General features: G+C 44.9%; 1 protein-coding gene across 1 annotated transcript; it reads left to right on the forward strand.

The window, feature by feature from the left end:
* Window positions 1-360: 360 nt before the first annotated feature.
* Window positions 361-20,108, forward strand: Phyh (phytanoyl-CoA hydroxylase). Its single transcript, NM_010726.2, has 9 exons — window positions 361-509; window positions 4,193-4,251; window positions 6,963-7,073; window positions 8,715-8,883; window positions 10,036-10,117; window positions 12,078-12,259; window positions 17,334-17,483; window positions 19,041-19,175; window positions 19,672-20,108. Exons 1-9 carry the CDS (start codon window positions 435-437, stop codon window positions 19,723-19,725), a joined length of 1,017 nt encoding a protein of 338 aa, NP_034856.1. The 5' UTR covers window positions 361-434; the 3' UTR covers window positions 19,726-20,108.
* The last annotated feature ends 256 nt before the right edge of the window (window positions 20,109-20,364 follow it).

A 20,364-nucleotide genomic window follows, 5' to 3' on the forward strand; every position in this document is an offset into this window, starting at 1 on the left:
TTCTTAAAAACTAACAGCCAAACTTTCTAATATTTTAGGATGAATTCACGCTAAATTTAATGTCTCTTCTGAATAACACAGATGATTTTAATTTTTAGTGGGAGAACTAGTCACATAGATTAGTTGTTCATAGATTAAAACTACCAAGTTAAAAGGGTGGCTCAGATCCCTAACGGCCTCGGGCTGCTCGGCTTGCATCACCCCAGTCGCAAAATTTCGGACCTTGCAGATTAGAACAAAGACACAGCGGCGGGGAGCAAGGACTCCAGACAGCCTAGGCTCGCTCCCTCATCCCCAGCTCCCCAACCCCCAGCCTGGGGGAGGTGGCGCTGTGTCCTGCCCTTGGACAGAACTCCACCCTCTACTAGGAGGCGGGGCCTTGCCGTAAGTTAAGTGTGACCTGGGCGCAGCAGTTTCGTCTGCTGGCCCCCACCATGAATCTTACGCGCGCCGGCGCCCGGCTGCAGGTCCTTCTGGGACACCTCGGCCGACCCTCGGCCCCAACGATTGTATCCTTTGGGCTGTGGAAGGGCTCACAGGCTCGAAGGAGCCTCTCCGCCCTGGTGGTGGCTTCAAGGACATAAGAGAGCCTCTGCGCCGCCATCTCTTCCCTGTCTCCATCCCTAGGGTTCCCGGGTGGAGGCTGCATCCCCAGAGAGCCCTCGTCTTCTGGAAGGGCTCTCTGGTGGGACTTCTCTAGGCAGCATTTTGAGCCTTCAAGAAACCGTGGTTTCTTGCTGGTGTAAAGCGGGAAGCATAAAGCGAAAGGTGACGACGTCATCACAAAGAGGCTTGCCATTTTTTGAGTTGACTTCTGCATCCAGAAACACCAAGGACAGTTGCCCACAGGTGCTTGCCTGTGACCAAGGCCGGCAGAGGCAGGGATTCTCAGAGGTCAGGAGGAGGCGCCAGTCGCCAAAAAGAGAAGGCTCAGGACCCTGTCCAGCAGGTAGCTAGCTGCCCATCTCCACCTGCCCTCTGTCTGTCACCATCCCACTAGCTGTGTAAGCTCCCACTCCAGGGGCCAGGTGTCCCCAGTCTCCTGAGGACTGAACTGGTTCCCGGAAAGCGACTTCAGAAGCGAGTGCCTGGTGATAAATGCTTGTGATCCCCCTGGGAGGTGCAGGTGCAGACTCGAGGGTTGGTTGGTTGGTTGGTTGGTTGGTTGGTTGGTTGGTTGGTTGGTTGGTTTTTCGAGACAGGGTTTCTCTGTATAGCCCTGGCTGTCCTGGAACTCACTTTGTAGACCAGGCTGGCCTCGAACTCAGAAATCCGCCTGCCTCTGCCTCCCAAGTGCTGGGATTAAAGGTTCGTGCCACCACCGTCCGTCCGGCAGACTTGAGGATCTTAATGGCCAGCCATCCTGGCCAAAAGTGACAGACGGTCTAAAAAGCAAAACAAAACACTAAACCAAGGCTTGGAAGCAGTTATGCACACGAACACGTGTGTGTACACACACATCACACACAAACACATACATGCATACACTCAGACTCTTGGGGGATGGGAGGAAGCATCAAACTGTTGGCCCCTCGCCCTAGAAATTGCTAAAAATGAATGGTTTAGGGTTTTCAGTGCCTGCCACCTCCGAGGCTGATCATAATAGTTGTTTATTTGGCCTTCCCTGTTATTCTGCCTGTGGGGCTTTTGGTTTATAAGCAGCGGTGTGCCAGGCTTACCTCAAGCTTAAACTCTACAGGCTAATAATGTAACTTCATTTTACACTGAGAAACTAATGGGGAAAGACCCTGATTAGTGTGTATTGGACTAAAGCAGTGGTTAGACCTGCAGGCCATGTAGGGATGGAATATCACAGTCTGGTTTTTTCTTGGCAGTTGGATGTTTGCTACATTTTGAGAACCTTGGATATACTGGTACTAGATGTATTTGGACTGAAATTGATGCAGTCTCTTCACTACTCTTTGGATCTTATTGGTTGCTTGATTTTTGAGACAGAATCTTATCACGCATCTCTGGCGAGCTGGAATTTGCTATTATAGACTGGATTGGCTTAGAACTCACAGAGACCACCACCTCTGCCTCTTAAGTGCTGGGATTAAAGTATACACTTTTTTTGTTTTGTTTTGTTTTTCGAGACAGGGTTTCTCTGTGTAGCCCTGGCTGTCCTGGAACTCACTCTGTAGACCAGGCTGGCCTCGAACTGAGAAATTCACCTGCCTCTGCCTCCGGAGTGCTGGGATTAAAGGCGTGCGCCACCACGCCCGGCAAAGTATACACTTTTAACTTGAATCATTTTTCAATTTAAATGGCCAGATGTAGCTAGCAGCTAGTATTGGATATTAGATAGTGCTGACCAAGAGCCATAGGGAATATATTATGTAAGTAGAGTTCTAGAAATTGAGGCCGTATCTCCTCAGCCTTAATTTGCTTCTAAGCAGTGTGGATGCTGGGCAGTGGTGGCACACGCCTTTAATCCCAGAATCTGGGAGGCAGAGGCAGGCGGATTGGATTTCTGAGTTCAAGGCCAGCCTGGTCTGCAAAGTAAGTGAGTTCTAGGACGACCAGGGCTACACAGAGAAACCCTGTCCAAAAAAAAAAAAAAGCAGTGTGGATTAGGGAACAAGGAATGTTTTGTATTTGCATAATTGGGGTCATCCTGGGTCACAGCTTCTGCGTCTCTTTTCACTTTACCCCACCCACACCCCCATCTCTGTCATATATTTCAATATCATTTAACATTTCTCCCACATCATCAAAGTCCAAGAAACAGTGGAGAAGGGCCGAGGTGACCAGTTTGGAGCACTGAGGTCTATATGTCCTTGCGGCAATGCTATATTGGGAAAGTTGAACAAGAGTGGGAATTGTGAGGCTGGAGATGTGGCTCAGCAGTTAAGAGCAATGACTGCTCTTCACACTGGCTACTCTTTCAGAGGTGTCCTGGGTTCAAATCCCAACAACCACATGGCAGCTCACAACTGTCATCCAGCAACAAATGACCTGACACTCTCACACAGACATACATGCAGGCAAAACACCAATATGCATTAAATACGTAAATAAAAAAGTAAATAAATAATAGATAGTTGGCAATCACCTTTAATCTCAGCAGAGGCAGACAGTCTCTGTGAGTTCAAGATCAGCCTGGTCTACATATCAAGTTCCCAGTCAGCCAGGGCTACGTAGTGGGATTCTGACAAAAAAAAACAAAAAACAAAAAAAAAAAAAACCAAAAAAACAAAGGACAAAACAAAACAACAAAAAACAGAAGAGAAAGAAAGCAAGAAAAACAATAAACCGCATATGGTGGTGCCTGTCTATAATTTCACCTGGCAGGAAGTAAGTGGGGGGCAGGAGGATCAGTTCAAGATCATACGTGGCTACATTATTAAGCTCAAGGCTAGCTCATGTAGCATGTTCTCTGTCTCTAAAAGTCATAAAGCCTTAATTAATTAATTAATCAATTAATCAATTAATTAATTAAAAGCAATCCAGGCCTGACAATGCACACCTGTAACCCCAGCACTTGGAAGATGAAGGCAGAAGAAACTGAGATCAGATGGGCTATAAAACACCCAGGCCCTACCTTAGGTGCACAGTGAGATCCTGTTTCAATAAATGAGTGAACACGAGTAGATGGCAAGTTCATGTGAAGTGACATTGTGGGTCTCTTGGTGGGTTTGAGACCCACAGGCTTTCACTGTGTGGCCCTGACTGGCCTGAAACCCACTCTGTAGACCAAGCTGATGAAACTCAACCCCCCCCCCCTTTGCCTCCCAAGTGCTGGGTTCCACCCACACCTGTGTGGAACTGACACTCCAAAAGCAGCAACACACGGTCTACAGAGTGAGGTCCAGGACAGCCAGGGCTACACAGAGAAACCCTGTCTCGGAAAAACCAAAAAAAGAAAAAAGATAACAGAAAAGGGCTGTTCCTAACCCGTAGTTACTGAGTGACGGTTCAGTGTTTACTTCACTGGTGTGGCTTGGACTTTTTGTGCCCTAATGACGTCCAAGCTCCTTCCAGTTTAGCCTGCAGTCACACGAGGCCCAAGCTGTGCTCTCCCTTCTAAAGCGTGACCTTTGGTATCTTATTTGCTCAGTAGCTTAGCACAAGGAAACCCTGGGACTGGGGCTGACTGGAGCTACAGGTATAATCTGGGGGATTTGTGGCTGGTGTTTGGCAAAAAGGTTGTCTCCTGCCTTCTTCTTTCTTTTCCTTAATTCTCCCCTAGGTAGCCCAGCCTGTATCAGGGTTGGCTTCCCCTGCCAGTTTCCAGCCTGAACAATTCCAGTAAGTAGATCTCATTTTTGCCTGTTACTTCACTGTGTATGTGTTCTGACTAGTGTGTTACAGCAGCCTGACACAAGAGTTAATCATCTAAGAATCTGGATTGAGAAATGCCTCTATAAAATTGGGCTGTCGGCAATCTGGTGGATTTCTTAATTAGTGATTAATGGAGGAGGGTCCAGCAGCCCATTGTGGGTGGGGCCATCTCTGGGCTGGTAGTCTTGAGTTCTATAAGAGAGCAGGCTGAGAAAGCCATGGGGAGCAAGCCAGTAAGCAGCACCTCTCTATAGCCTCTGCATCAGCTCCTGCCTCCAGGTTCCTACCCTGTTTGAGTTTCTGCCCTGAGCTCCTTCAATAATGAACAGTGATGTGGAAGTGTAAGCCAAATAAACCCTTTCCTCCCCAAGTCACTTTTGGTCATGGTGTTTCAGCTCAGCAATATTGACCTTAACTGAGACAGCTTGTAAAAGTTTTTCTAGTAGTAGCTGGGATAGAATGTCCACTGTACAACCAGGTAACATAACATGCAGCAAGCTACCCAACTAGAATCCATGTAGAACACACTTTGCTTCCAGAAAATGGTCTACCAGTACTGCTTTGGGGAACTATGGAGAACCTAAGTTTTCTTAACATAGCTAAGATCCAAAAAGAAGTTAAAAAAAAAGAGAAAGAGAGAGAAAGAAAATACATAATTTTACCCTTGAAAAATCCAAGCATCACATGTCACGTTACTTTACTTCTATATTGGTGTTATTGACATATTGGCTAGCATTTTGAAAGAGAGAGAGACACACAGAGACAAGAGAGTCAGAGAGATGAAGAGACACAGAAAGAAAGACACAGAGACAGAGACAGACAGACAGATACACACACACACACACACAAAACACAATGGAGAGAGATTGTGTGTAAGAAGCAAGGTCTCACCAGGTCTTGAGCTTAGGACTCTCCAGCCTCCTGAGCAGCTGAGACAACTGTAGTCCAGCACCTGACATGAGTATTGCCTTGTTTTTAAGGGGAGCACCCAACCTTCATGAATATCGTAGACAAAGCCACAGCACCAACCTTAAGGAGTGGGTGGGTTGCTTCTGAGAGTGTACTGACTAGACTACTTAAAATGTATGATTTGGGTGTGGTGTGTTCCTGGAATCCCAGACTTTGCTAAGGCAGGAGGTTCCAAGTTCAAGACTGCTACAAAGTGAGACCCTAACTTAAGAAATATTTATCTTATACATATCACATATACTTCATTGAATTGATCTTCCATTTGAAAGACAATGCTTATTTGTAGCCATCCAGTGGCTTAAGGTCGAGCAGGGTCACCTGAAAGGAGCGCTGGGAATGAAAAGGCTGTGGGCCATAGAAGAATGGAACCAAGACAGTGTTCTGGTCAAGGCTCAAAGTTTATTTCTGCAGCTCCAGCCTATAGGCACTTCAGCCATCAAAGCCTCTTGAGAAAATCCCTTTACAAACTTAACAAAGATAGGAGCTCCTCTTGGCTACACACCCTGCTCCCATGACTTTGGCTACACACTCTGCTCTCATGACTTTGGCTACACACACTACTGTCATGGCAGTTCTCTGGCTCTTCACACTGTAGAAAATTTAAAATTCAGAATTTTAAATCATTACTGAAAGGCAACCATTGTTTTAAAACAAAACTGCTTTGCAACTGCTCAGCTACAGACATTGACATGCCCTCTCTCCTTCCTCTCCCTCTGTATTTTGTTTTATATGATTTTTATCCTATTATAATAAGTATGCCCACAGTATTCTGCCCTTCATTTTTAACATCTATTGTACAGATATAATTCCTTGGTTAATATTTTTTTCAGTAATACACATTTTTGGTGACTGTACCTATGTTTTGGACTTAACACTCTAAACTTTGTCCTCACTACTTCATTAAAGCAATACACATAGAAATGTTGAGTTGAAAAGTACAAATGCAGGCAGGCTGTGGGAGTACATATCTCTGGTCCCTTTACTCAAGAAGCAGAAGCAGGCAGATCTCTGAGTTCAAGGCTAGCCTTGCCTACCTGGCAAGTTCCAGGCCAGTTAGATTTGGATAGTAAGACAGATTCTTGGTATGAAAGACCTCCGTGGGGATAACCCCACCCGAGTCAAGAGATAGCGTGCACCCAAAGAATCAAGAGAGACCATCTTGACGTAAACACACAAGGTAGTTTAATGACGGAGCTCCGGGCTACACGTATCTCACGCAGGAGACAGAGGTGTTGACCCTAAGGCTCAAAAGTTAGGGGTTTATATAGGAAAGGAGTGGGGGGATAGGGGAAATTGGCACAGTTACACACAAGTGGGCAGTTTAAACATCAGTGAGCAGTATGTGACAGTAACTCTAAATGGAGGGTGTTTATCTTGGTTGGCAGGGCATCTGGCTAAGCTCAAACCATATCAGCAGGTAGCCCATTACTCATCTGAGATTGTCCTTGCCTTTTTTTTTTTTTTTTTTTTTTTTTTATCTCAGTGGCTAGTTGGTTCCTGGGATGACTTTACAGCCTTTGTGTCCACCCGCCCGACTCTCTTATCTTTATGGCTTTAAGTCTGTAAACCTTCTGACTAGGGCCTTGAATAAACCTTCTGGCTAGGGCTTTGAAGCCTTGAATTTAGTTTTCTTTCTTTCAGGTATACTGCTAGCTTGTAATTTAAAATGGGGACTTACTTGGAGGCTCTTTTTTTTTTTTTTTCTTTAGGTATACTCTGGATAATAATGTCCTCACCCTGGAGCAGAGAAAATTTTATGAAGAAAATGGGTTTCTCGTCATTAAGAATCTGGTATCTGATGATGACATTCAACGTTTTCGGTATAATACTTCTGTTTATGATTTTACAAAAAGCTACATTATATTGCGTCTCAGCCTTTTGGCTAAGATCAAGTGCAAAAAGCTGCATTACATGAATGCAATGGTAACACAGGTTTAGACTAGCTTCTGCGTGTTCACAGTTTATGTGTGTGGGTTCCAACTCATGCATGTGGAGGTCCTAGGACAACCGCACTGTCTGTCTGTCCCCTTTGTTCTCCCTGCTTGGGACAAGGTCTCTTTTTTGTTTGCTGTTGTTATTCACTGGCCTGAGAGCTTCCTGTAGCCCTTCTGCCTCTATGTATATCTTACAGAAGTAATGAAGGGAATATAGCTCCACACTCTCACATCTGCCTTTCTGTACTCCTGCCTTGAGTGAGCCAGCAGGTGCTTGACTCACTAAGCTGCCTCCCTAGATGAGTTCAGAGATTCTTTTTTAAGGATGATTTGTTTGGGAGTGTTTAGAAATGGAAACTCAAGTGCCAGACTCTCTGGCTTGGGTCTTAGTCCTACCCGTAATGTGCTTGGGCAATCTGCGTATGCCTCAGTTTCCCTGTTCTTAAAATGGGGCATTTTGAGTCTACTGGTGTCTTCGTGTTGTGGGAACAAAATAAGGGAAGTCAGTGTCAGGCTCTCAGACCAGGGTTGACACCCCAGAGGTACTACAGAAAAGTTTGCTTTTCCAATTTTTTTGCATTAGGGATGTTCAACCTTCAACATCAAATAAATCTCACTGCCAAATCTAAAGCCCCCCTGAGTGACAACATGGAACAATAGCTGGAAAACCCCTCACGCAACCTCTCGTGAAGGGGTGAAGTCAAAATAGGCAAAAATGATGCATAAGATGCCTTTAGGCCTGTGTACAGGTTGTAACGGAAACACAAGTGAATTCTGTGTTGCCCTGGGTCCCATCATGAGGTTATCTCGTTATGCATATATTACAAGTATTTAGTTTTTAAAAACTGAAATCCAAGACAGGTGTGGTGGCACATACCTTTGAGTCCAGCACTCAAGGAGCAGAGGCAAGCAGATCTCTGTGAGTTTGAAGCCAACCTGGTCTACAGAGTGAGTTCCAGTATCCCCAGGGCTTTAAAATGAGACCCTGTCTTAAAAAAAAAAATCTGAAATCCAAAACAGTTCTGTCCCCAAGCACTTTGGATAAAGGATGCTCAGCCTCTATTATTACAGTGTCACTTCTCAGGCCAGAGACGGGGGCTCACTGTGCAAGCTTAAGGACCTGAGTTCGAATCTCTGGCATCCATGTAAAAGCCATGAATGGCAGTATATACCTGTAGCCCAGCCCTGGGGAGAGGAGCACTCAGTGGCCAGCCAGTCTAGACTGCACACACACACACACACACACACACACACACATACACATACACACACATACACACACACACATACACACACACGCACACGCACACACACACACCGTTTCCCCACTGGTCTGCTGTGGAGGAGGTACTTTGAGGTAATAGTTCCAGGTAGAAGGCAGGACTTCTGGCCACGTTTTCCTCCTCCCCACAAGCATTTACTCTACTAGATCAGAGAAGCAGTCCCAGAATCTGCAAAGTTCTCAGCAGAGCCAGCCAGGTATTTGGAAGCCCACATAATAACGCTCTTTGTAAATCTCATTTCTAGAGCAGAGTTTGAAAGAATCTGCAGAGAGGAGGTGAAACCACCAGGGATCGTTATAATGAGAGATGTGGCCCTTGCAAAACAGGATTATATGCCAAGTGATAGGATGGTTTCAAAGATCCAGGATTTCCAAGAAGATGAGGAGCTCTTCAGATACTGCCTTCTCCCCGAGGTGAGAGCCCGGCCTGCCTTCCTGTTTAATGGCCAGTTTGTAAGTCTGTCTCCAGCATCTGCTCAGGTCACACCATCCAGCCCCATGTCCCTTTCCCATCAGCTTCATGGCAGGTCTGCCTCCTTCCAACTCCTCTCTATATAGGGTGCTGGAGCTATGCTCTTAAGTGAAAATGACTCTGCCCCACACTGGCTATTGTATTGGCATCTGGAGACATTGTTAGTTGTCACATTTGGGGTGGGGTGGAAGAGCTGATAGCTTCTAATGGGTAGAGACCAAGGATGCTATCAGTGGGACCCAGAGATCCTACAGTGCACAGAGACTCTACAATCACCTTCATTCCAAATGAAGAATTATCTCACTCCAACTCTCCATAGCATCATGATGGAAAGGCTTTTCTATGGACTGGGCTAATTATGTTTGTTGTGAAGAACAAGAGACCTCATCTAAGACTCAAAAACAGGGTACCAACAGTTATAAAACTGTTACTTGTCAATTTATTTATTGTAATGGCTCTGTCAGTAGCATTATAAGATTAGTTTGTTTGCTTGCTTGTTTTGATGTTGCTTATCCAATTCAGAGCCTTGTATACCCTAGTTAAGGTGTTGCCCTGCCTCACCCCCTACTTTAGGTTCTAAAATATGTGGAGTTTTTCACTGAACCCAAAATATGGCTGTCACACAATGCTGATAAACTCCTGAACTACACTGCCAGTCCTGCATTTTTGGTGTTAATTTGTTGTTGTTGTTGTTGTTGTTGTTATTTTAAAGATTTATGTATTTAATGTATATGAGTACACTGTATCTATCTTCAGACACACCTGAAGACAGCATCAGATGCCATTACATATGGTTGTGAGCCACCATGTGGTTGCTGGGAATTGAACTCAGGACCTATGGAAAAGCAGCCAGTGCTATTAACCCCTGAGCCATCTCTCCAGCCCCATTGTTTGTTGTTGTTATTGTTGTTATTGTTACTGTTTTAGATGGAGTCTTGTTCTATCTAAAACTGGCTCTGAAACTCCACGTCCTTCTGCCTCAGCCTGCTCCGCCATCTTGGTTCTTCTGTGGATCATCGTACGTGATGCCACTTACTTATGCTTCTGACTTCCTGTGAAGTTGTTTTATTTGTTTTTAACTGCTTTTTTCTTAGATTCTGAAGTATGTGGAGTGTTTCACTGGACCCAATATTATGGCTCTGCATGGGATGCTGATCAACAAGCCTCCAGATGTTGGTAAAGGAATCTTGTTTGTTAGGGAAAAACAAAAGGAAAGTATTGTTAGACTAAATATGTAAAGTTGATATTTAAACCATGTCCTGTGTACAACTATCAAAGTTTAGATTAGGGAATGTATGGACTTTTATTTAACTCTTAAAACAATTTATAATATAGCAACACTGAAGAGTAACTGGTTTCACATAGTGACTGTAGGGGTATTGTAAATAGTCACATGACAGGCTAAGAGCTTAGCAAACAATAGACTGTATATCATAAACTCCTCTTAGTCACTCTGGGGTTGTTTCTTTGTTTTTTGAGACAGGATTTCAATTAAAGGCGTGCGCCAGCACTGCACAGCATGTCTAAACTTTTCAACCTATTTTTAAACTATATGTATGTGTGCTCACCTGTATACAAGCGCTGCCACATGTGCCTGTGCTTATATGCCCATGAGAGGGTGTGTGCGTTGACGACCTTGGTGTCCGTGGGAATTCTGCCTGTCTCCCTGGAGGCAGGATCTCTCCTTAGCCTGCTGCTCACCAATCAGGCTAGGCTGGATAGTCAGGGAGCCCTGGGATCCTTCTGTTCTGTCTCCCCAGTGATAAGATTGTAAGTATGCTATCAGGCCTGGCATTTCTACATGGGCTCTGTCTTAGTCAGGGTTACGGTTGCTGTTGTGAAACATCCCGACCAAAGAAAGTTGGGGAGGAAAGGGTCTATTTGCCTTACACTTCCTTCTCACTGTTCATCATCAGAGGAAGTCAGGACAGGAACTCAAGTGAGGCAAGAACCTGGAGGCAGGAGTTCAGACAGAGGTCATGGTCCTGCTTACAAGGCTTACTTAGCCTGCTTTCTTGTAGGATCTGGGACCACCACACAATGATGGTCACAATGGGCTAGGCCATCCCAGGTCAATCACTAGTTAAGAAAATGCCCTACAGCCAGGTCTTCTGGAGACATTTTCTCAGTTGAGCTTCCCTCCTTTCAAATGACTCTAGCTTGTGTCAAGTTGACATAGATTAGCCAGTATAGGTTCTGAGGATTGAATTCAGGTCTTCATGCTTGCAAGACAAATAGCTTACCCACAAAGCCACGATGACTCTAAGCTGCTCTTAGCTGTGGCAGCGTGTCTGCATCCCTGTCCTGAAAGCATTATGTGGACTAACACAATTCAAGCTATTATTTTAAATTACACTTGAACTCTTACGACACCTTGGACTTGCTTACATGTATATTCAAAGAACTCACTATACCAGAAATAGCATCCAGGTGTATACATTTGTATACTGCACTTGGCTCTTGACCCATATGGAGAAATCCTGCTGGCAGAAGAAATCAGCCATGAGAGCCATTTACTTTTTCATGTTTCCTTCTAATAGCAGGACAAAACAAAACAAAACAAAACAAAAAACAAAACAAAAACAAACAAACAAACAAACAAACAAAAACCCAACCAACTAACCAACCAACCAAAAAAGCATAAGATTACCATGTTTCTTTATTCAAGAGCCCAGGAACAGATGATCCAAGGGCAAAGCCAGGGAGTGTGGCAACGGTTGGATACATGTCTGTCATCTCCCTGAGGACAACTTCTGAGAGAGCCTTCAGCCACTTCAAAGGGAGAACTAGGGAGTGGCTTTATAGCATTCTCCTTAGTATCATTACTCCAGCTGCAGTGTGCTCCTTATTGAATGCTGCCCTGTGACAAATCCCAAGCGACGCAGGAATACAGTGTAACAGAGACTGTGTGATTGCAGGCAAGGACCACTAACCACCCCTCCTGTGGAGCCTGCAAGGAAGGAGAGGATGTGGAACAGTTGTTGATACTTTGATGCTTTGTTGCTTATCTCTTCAGACTGATTCTAGACACACTGTTTCATTCCGTTGGTTTTGGTTAGCTAGGTCAGTATTCCAGGTTTTCAGGCAATGACAAAAATCCCAAGACTTTTGTCTTTGACAGCAGGTTCTCTTGCAGGCAAGAAGACATCCCGGCATCCCTTGCATCAGGATCTGCACTATTTCCCCTTCCGACCTAGCAACCTAATTGTTTGTGCTTGGACAGCCATGGAGCACATTGACAGAAACAACGGTTGTCTGGTTGTGCTCCCAGGTACCCACAAAGGCACTCTGAAGCCACATGATTACCCCAAGTGGGAGGTAGGTCTGCATAACTGCTTAATCTGTGTGTGTGTGTGTGTGTGTGTGTGTGTGTGTGGTATGTGTGTGTTTGCACATGTGCACCCCTGTGCACACACATGTGCATTCCTCAGGTGCCATCTATCTTTTTCAAGCAGAGTCTCTCACCAAGTAGGCTAGACCAGCTGTCCAGTGAGCCCCAGGAATCCCCCTCCCCCTTCCTCCCCAGCATGGGGACTGAAACAAACATTTGCACACCCGACCTTTTCTTTTCTTTCTTTCTTTTTAAAATTATTTTTATTTTATGTGTCTGAGTGTTTTGCCTGCATATACATCTGTGCACCACATGTGTGCCTGATGCCTGCAGAGGTCAGATCCCATGGAACTGGGTTTACAGATAGTGGTAACCACCATGTGGGTGCTTGGAATCAAACCCAGGTCCTCTGGAAGAGCTGCTGGTACTCTTAACCACCTCTCCAGCTGCCTTTTTTCTCCTTTCTTCCTTCCTTCCTTCCTTCCTTCCTTCCTTCCTTCCTTCCTTCCTTTCTTTCCTTCTTTTTTTTTTCTTTTTCTTTTTTTGTTTTTTTCGAGACAGGGTTTCTCTGTGTAGCCCTGGCTGTCCTGGAACTCACTCTGTAGACCAGGCTGGCCTCAAACTTAGAGATCTGCCTGCCTCTGCCTCCTGAGTGCTGGGATTAAAAGTGTGCGCCACCACGCCTGGCTTTTCTTTCTTTTTTTAAACATGGGTTCTGAGGACCAAGCTCAGGTCCTCATGCTGGAATGACCATCTCCTCAGCATCCCTACTGAGTCTTCCCAGATGCCTTTGCTGTTTTAATTTTGATCAGTGTACATGAGGAGTCTAGGGAAGAGGCTGTGCTTCCTTTCTTAGCAGAGAATCATCTTGAGATACACAGTTAGAATCAGAGCAAATCTGAGGATGTCAGGTAAAATATCCAATGGTATCTCCTTCCCACAGGAGTTTGAAAGCCAGGCCAATGTGGGGGACTTGGGCAAGTGCTACATACTCTCATAAAGGCCATTCTTAAACAGTTCAGCCCTAGACATGTGGTAAATGACAACTTAGTCTTACTCACCAACTGATGGTGGATCTCAGAGTGAAAAGAGAGCCAGACTGTCACATGTAGTTGCAAAAACCAATAGAGACACTAAAGCATTAGTTCTCAAAACATTCAGTTGCCTGTGGGTGGCAACTCCCTTGGGGGTGTCCAATGACTTTTTTACATTGGAAAACACAGGTATCTACATCACAGTTTCTAACAGTAGCAAAATTACAGTCATGAAGTAGCAATGAAAATAATTTTATGCTTGGAGGTCTCCAGAACATGAGGAACTGTGCTAAAGGGTTGCAGCATTTGGAAGGTTGGGAAATCACTGTGCTAGAGAGCCCTGGTGACTGAGTTGAGCATTGAGGGTCATGGTAGAACTCCCTTCTAGAAAGGAGGTGGAGGTCGGAGGTCAAGGCATCCACAAGCATGCTAGAGAGCAAGCAGAGCTTGGTACTCATAGCACAGTTGGGCTGGAAGCTGCAGGGACATTAAAAAGATGGGCAGAAGGAGGACAGACTGAAAGGACCAGAGAGAGGGGGCTTACTATACTCTGTTTAGGGTATAATTGTTAAGTAACTATACACATGTTTAGTATTTAATTTGGGGAGTGCACATATGTTGGTTATCATACTCAAGCCTGGCATAATGACATATGGCTGTGATGCAGTAGGATGGGAAGTTTCAGGATGGCCTGAGCAACGAGCAAGAGGAGCGAGGAGAGAGAAAGGGAAAGAGAAAGAGAAAGAGAAAGAGAAAGAGAAAGAGAAAGAGAAAGAGAAAGAGAAAGAGAAAGAAAGAGAAAGAGAGAGACAGAGAGAGAGAGAGAGAGAGAGAGAGAGAGAGAGAAAGAGAGAGAGAAAGAGGAAAACTCCTCTCTCTGCCTGTTATCAGAAACAACCACTGAGCTGTTTTCCATTTTTTTTCAGATTACTCTGCACTTTCTAAGATGTTGTGTAAACACAGTTCTATAACATTCACGCTTTTGTATGGACACAGTTCTATAGTATTCACTCTTTTGTATGGACACAGTTCTATAGTATTCACTCTTTTGTATGGACACAGTTCTATAGTATTCACTCTTTTGTATGGCTTCTTTTGCTTAGCACACTGATTTCGGGATTCCCTGATATGCTGTGTGTCTTAATAGTTCAGTTCGTTAATTGCCAAGCTTTCTTTGGCTGCTCAGCTGCACCCTGGTCTGCTAACCCACTCAGCACTTGCTGTGGGGAGCTAGTAAAGGCGTTTGCTTCAATGAATGAGGAGAGCAAACAATTTCTTCAAGAACGAATATTTTGGGGGATGATATAAGATGCACTGAAAATTTGGGAAGCCAGAGCCCAAGAACTAGGAGAGAGATTCTCAGCATTTCAGATCTCAGGCCAGAAGATCCTGAACTCTCAGGTGAGAGGGTAGATCATATTCCACAGTAAAGGCAGGGGACTGAGCTCCTGGTGGAAATGGAGAACCCTGCTCTCTCTCTCTCTCTCTCTCTCTCTCTCTCTCTCTCTCTCTCTCTCTCTGTGTGTGTGTGTGTGTGTGTGTGTGTGTGTGTGTGTGTACAGGCATGCTTGTGTGCACCATTGCATAGCATGAATCCACTCTCTTCCACTTTGTGGGTCCTGGAGGTCCCTCTTGGCAGCAAGCACCTTTACCCACTTCTTGTGCGCGCTCGACTGGCCAGGAAGAACGACGCTGCAACAGGATCTTTCTGTACACGTTTATTGGGAGAGCTTGATTGTAGAGGCGAAAAGACTTCGAGCCCAGAACTGGTGCTGCTTTTATAGGCCTAGGAGGGGCGTGTCTCACACCCGGATTGGTTATGCACTAAGCCTCATTTGCATGTTCCTCATCTGATTGGCTACTCTCTCTCAGTACCTTACAGAACCTCATTATCATACCTCATTTGCATGTCTCACATCTGATTGATTATACTCTCAGTACCTTACAGAACCTCATTATCATGCCTGGGCCAGGCAGTGTCTTTGCAAAAAACTTTACTGCATATGTACACATTGGTTGTTTGTCCAATCTTATGCGTGGTGGCCAGCAGTAGTCAGTGCCACTCTGCAACGGCACATGTGGCTTCCCACACCCACTGAGCCATCTACCTAGCGTGGGATGTTGGGATTCGTAAAAAGATACTATGTAACATATTATTATGAAAATCCTTTAGTCTGTTAATGATGGTAAACCTGAGATTGTGCACTTTATCAATTAGGGTCAGAGATGGCTAAGTAGGTAAGCATACTTCTGTGAAGCCCGAACAGTGCCCGGACTCACTGGGCCGCACGGGGGAAGGAGAGAAATAAGTCCCATGAGTCTTCCTGTGGCTTCTGCACATGCGCTGTGGCATGGGCGACCCCTCCTCGTGAAGCTGGGCTCTGGCTGGCTTAAGCCAAAAGGAATGGTCTAGAGGATTCCCAAGCAGCAGCACTTCCTGGCCAGCTTAGCTTGGGTAGGGTCACACACCCACCCAGCTGGGAGAAAAGAGCCCTGGGTTAAAACTGCAACAGTAGCCCATAGGCAAATGGCCATTTCCCAAAAAGAATCTGGGATAGTCTTAGTAAGAATTCCTGCTGGAGCTAGAAGGATAGCTTAGACAATAAAAGGCTTGTCTTGAAATCAATCATGAGGGCCTGAGTTTGATCCCCAGAACTCATTTTTTAAAATAAAGAAATAAAGCTGAGCATGGTGGGAACACTTGAAATCTCTGCTGAGAGTGGAGACAGTCTGATCGCTGGGGCTCATTGACCAGCCTAGCCAGCTTGATGAGTTCCAGGCAAGTCCAATGACCTCAATGGGTCACACACAGAAAGACAGGTGATGGAGTGGGAGGAAGCCTGCTAGCAAGTAGGGCACAGTGGGGAAAGGAGAGAGGGGTATGAAATGGCTAAAATTCGTGTGTGTGCGTGCGTGTGTATGTGTGCGTGTGTGTGTGTGTGTGTGTGTGTGTGTGTGTGTGTGTGCGCGCGCGCGTGCGTGTATGTGTGTAAGTATGTGTATGTGAATGCACATGTGCACTTGGGTGTGAAATTGTCAAAGAACAACAATTGTATAAATAGGAACCATGGTAGACAGTAGCTGAGGAGCACCTCCATGGGCTGATGTATGTGTGGGGCTCTGTGTCTCCGCCCCCAGGGCAGGGATTACAGCTATGTGCTGCCATTCCCTGACCTTTTTTTTTTTTTTTTTTTTCCTATTCTTGGTCTACTCTGGGTGTGATACAAATATTTTGTATTTCCCTCCTGATTGGGGGGCGGGGGGGGGGAGTTGGCTTCCCCATGATACTCCTGATATGCAGGAAAATCTGGTCAAGGAGACTGCCATGCTAGGTGAGATCATTGCCGGTTCAGGTTGGACAAGACAAAGGTCTGCTTGCCTGTTCAGTTAGTCAGGGCTCGGTAGAGGGCCAGGACTGAGGGGGATAGGCATTATGTATATAATTTATTAAATCAGTGCACGTTAAAATAGCAGCAACAGTGTCTTTCGAAGCTGAGTGCTTCAGCAGTCAAAGTAATCAGTGCCACGGTGGCAGCCTCACACAGGAGAGGCCCCAGTAGTTGCTGCTCAGTTGACTGGGCTGAGTGGCTCAGCAGTCCCCGTCTGATGTCTAAAGCCTAGAAGGTTTCTGGAGGGCTGATGCTCCTTAGTCCAGGGTAGAAACCTGGAAACATGGCTTCTAGCATTATCAAAGGAAGCAGCAGCAGCAGCAGCAACAGAGACAGCAAAGCACCAAAACATAGACAGTCCTTTGGCAGCCCCATTTTACCTAGTGCTGCCCCTAATTCTTCAGGGGAGGGAGATCCTGAAACATATCAAGTTAGTATTAAAATTAAGCACCACACCCATGTTAGCCACTTGAGTCAGTTGTAGTTCTCAGATATATATATATATAAATTTAGAGTCTAACTTAGACAAGCTGCCTTGGAGACGTTCAAGGACTCTCGCTTCCCCTGCTGCATTACTGATGAAGTCTTGTTCACGGTGGCACCTTGAATATGAATGTGACTTCTCTTATGTGTTCTAGGGAGGTGTTAACAAAATGTACCATGGCATCCAAGACTATGACCCCAACAGCCCCCGGGTCCACCTAGTGATGGAAAAGGGCGATACTGTTTTCTTCCACCCTCTGCTCATCCATGGATCTGGTCGGAACAAAACTCAAGGCTTCCGGAAAGTACGGACTCAGATGGCTACCTCTCCAAAGATGAGTGGTCTAGAACAAAGCCTTCAAGATACATTAAGATAGCAAAGACTGCAGGGCTTCTTACTGAGGGACCAGCTTGTTGACCAAGAAATGCATAAATATTCACTCTGTTAGGAGGAAACAAAATATTATAGGCCCCTAATCACTGAGCCGCGACTGTCCATAGAGTTCTCAACAGCAGTGTCCTTCTCTGCACTCAGCTGCTTCTAAGGCAAAGACAATGGCTGAATTTCCAAAGGAGAATCATTTGGAATTTATAATGTTCACTCTAAGGCACAACAGGAAGCAAGTTTATAATATCTTCACTATTGAGAAATATAGCATTGATCCTAAACAGTACTGAGTTCTAAACTTTACACAGAAATCGGATTCAACAGGCACTCCTATTCCTTACCTTAAGAGTGTATACAACTTCATACACTGCTGCCTACATTAAAAATTCCCCACAAATGCCCCCTGCTTCTCACTTCCACTAGTCCAGTAGATCTGCCAGTCCTGTGGGTCCTCTCTTCCCTATGGGAACACAGGGGTCCATTCCAAACCTTAGGGCTCCTTTGGGTCTAAGTGGGGTTTTATGGTTTGTCACATGGTTCTCATCCAGCCCTGCTGCTCTTTGAGGGCAAAGAGAAGGTGCCAGACATAGCCTTCTCTTCACTTACGTTCCCTCTAGCTTGTCTGGAGCTTGGAATTAGGCAAAGGAGGCAGAGGAGCTGTCTTGGGACAAAACTGAGGGGTTGGTAAAACTCCAGCTATCAAGCTAAGTAATATTCTAGTACTTCACAATCCAACAGCCGTGCTGCCTACTACACCAATGTTTTAAAACAAGAGGCAGGGATGGCCCCGAGAGTCGTACAAGTGTGGGCTGTAGTCATTACAGTACAAAAAAATATACGTTCTGAAATCATGAATTTACCCTTTCTATTTTTTCTAGTGTCTTGAATATTCTAGAAAAATATTCACCATTGTTTCATAACAGAATGCACATGGAAGAGCTCACATTTCCCTCTTTTTTTTTTTTTTTTTTTTTTTGGTTTTTGAGACAGAGTTTCTCTGTATAGCCCTGGCTGTCCTGGAACTCGCTTTGTAGACCAGGCTGGCCTCGAACTCAGAAATTCGCCTACCTCTGCCTCCCGAGTGCTGGTGGAAAAATTTAAATGCCCAAAAATATTGAAGATCTCTTCAAGGACTAGACTTCCTAAATACACCTTTTAAAAAGAAGTGTCGCCGAACAGTGGTGGCACATGCCTTTAATCCCAGCATTTGGGAGACAGAGGTGTTCTCTGTATGTATGTCCTCTTGCGACATGCATACAAACACACACAAACATTGTTTGAAATTTTAAAATATTTTATAATTTCTCACTTAGCCTTGGGAGGAGACTGGTGTAAGATACTGTAGACCACCTCTCCAATTGAAAAATCAAATCCAAGTGAAACAGTTCTGTTCTCAGAGGGCTCTACTTGGCTTCGGGCATAACGGGATCGACAAACTGTTCCTCTCCAATCTTAGTCGGTCCTTTCTCTACAGGCAATTTCCTGCCACTTCGGCAGCTCTGACTGCCAGTGTATCGATGTGAGCGGCACCAGTCAAGAAAATATTGCAAGGGAAGTTGTCGAGATGGCAGAGAAAAAGTATGGATTCCAAGGAGTCATGGACTTTAAGGTACTGCATGCGATCACAGAGGAAACGCTAGGGGGCTAGGGGTCCCTTCCTTCGGGGTTAATCTGAAAGCAGACAGGCTTCTGTTTCGCGCTCACTTCAGAGCTGTGGCTGAACCCACTAAGAAGGGCAACATAGAGCTTTAGCTGTGCATAGTCCCTGTTGTTGCAGACCCGTTCAATCAATCCCCGTGGGCGGGCACATTCGATTTGGAAAGCTGGTTTTATTTTCTTTGTCATCACAAAGGCCGGCATAGGGCTCAAAGACAGAATCAGTGATGACTCAGGGCTGTTAGTACAAGGGGCACACAGAAGTCACACCCCATGTCACCAATCATCTACACTATCTTGACTGGAGTCCCAGAATGTAGTTTATCTATTAATCAATATAACTATTAATATTTTTCCTACTTAATCATTTATAAAGGCTTTTGAACCCTTTAATCATGGTGGGTAGGCCAATGGAAGTATTTCACAAACTCTGTTTGATCTTATTTTAGGACACTTGGATATTTCGAAGCCGACTTGTGAAAGGAGAAAGAATAAACATTTGAAACAGCCCTTCAAGAGTGAGGTACTGGGATGATAGTCTGAGACAGGAGCATCGAGAGTTCGAGTACAGCCTGAGCTACACAGAAGGATGCTATCTCCTCCTCTTTCCCCCATAAACAAAATGAAAAGAGTTAGCTCTTCCTTATAATTCCTTTAAAGAGGACATCAAAGCAAAGAAAGACATCTAAGGAAAAAAATTTTTAACTGAGATGATGTTCTCTTTTTATCACCTGTTAACAAGATCAAGATGCACGTATTGGGGATTCATGAATTTAATTAATGTGGTACTATTGTCTTAATGGAGTGAAATATTACTGTTTTAAGAAAAACTAACCTAGGGTGTAACTAATAAAGGTGACTGAGTATAATGTAGGCATATTAAGTCAATTTCTTTTTTTTAAGATTTATTTATTTATTATATATGAATACACTGTAGCTGTCTTCAGACACTCCAGAAGAGTCAGATCTCATTATGGATGGTTGTGAGCCACCATGTGGTTGCTGGGATTTGAACTCAGGACCTTCGGAAGAGCAGTCATTACTCTCAACTGCTGAGCCATCTCTCCAGCGCCCCAATTTCTTTCTATGCAAGCAGAAATGATTTCTTGGAAGCTCAGTCTACCTCACGTTGTACATCCCTC

The sequence above is a fragment of the Mus musculus genome, chromosome 2 (assembly GCF_000001635.26).
Source record: "Mus musculus strain C57BL/6J chromosome 2, GRCm38.p6 C57BL/6J".
Taxonomy (NCBI): domain Eukaryota; kingdom Metazoa; phylum Chordata; class Mammalia; order Rodentia; family Muridae; genus Mus; species Mus musculus.

Bases quoted from the DNA above. Each gene is read 5' to 3' on its own strand.
- Phyh (NM_010726.2), top strand. From the start codon at position 435: ATGAATCTTACGCGCGCCGGCGCCCGGCTGCAGGTCCTTCTGGGACAC. The intron at 8,884-10,035 runs GTGAGAGCCCGG...CTTTTTTCTTAG, and splicing joins GATACTGCCTTCTCCCCGAG to ATTCTGAAGTATGTGGAGTG. The intron at 10,118-12,077 runs GTAAAGGAATCT...GTTCTCTTGCAG, and splicing joins CAACAAGCCTCCAGATGTTG to GCAAGAAGACATCCCGGCAT.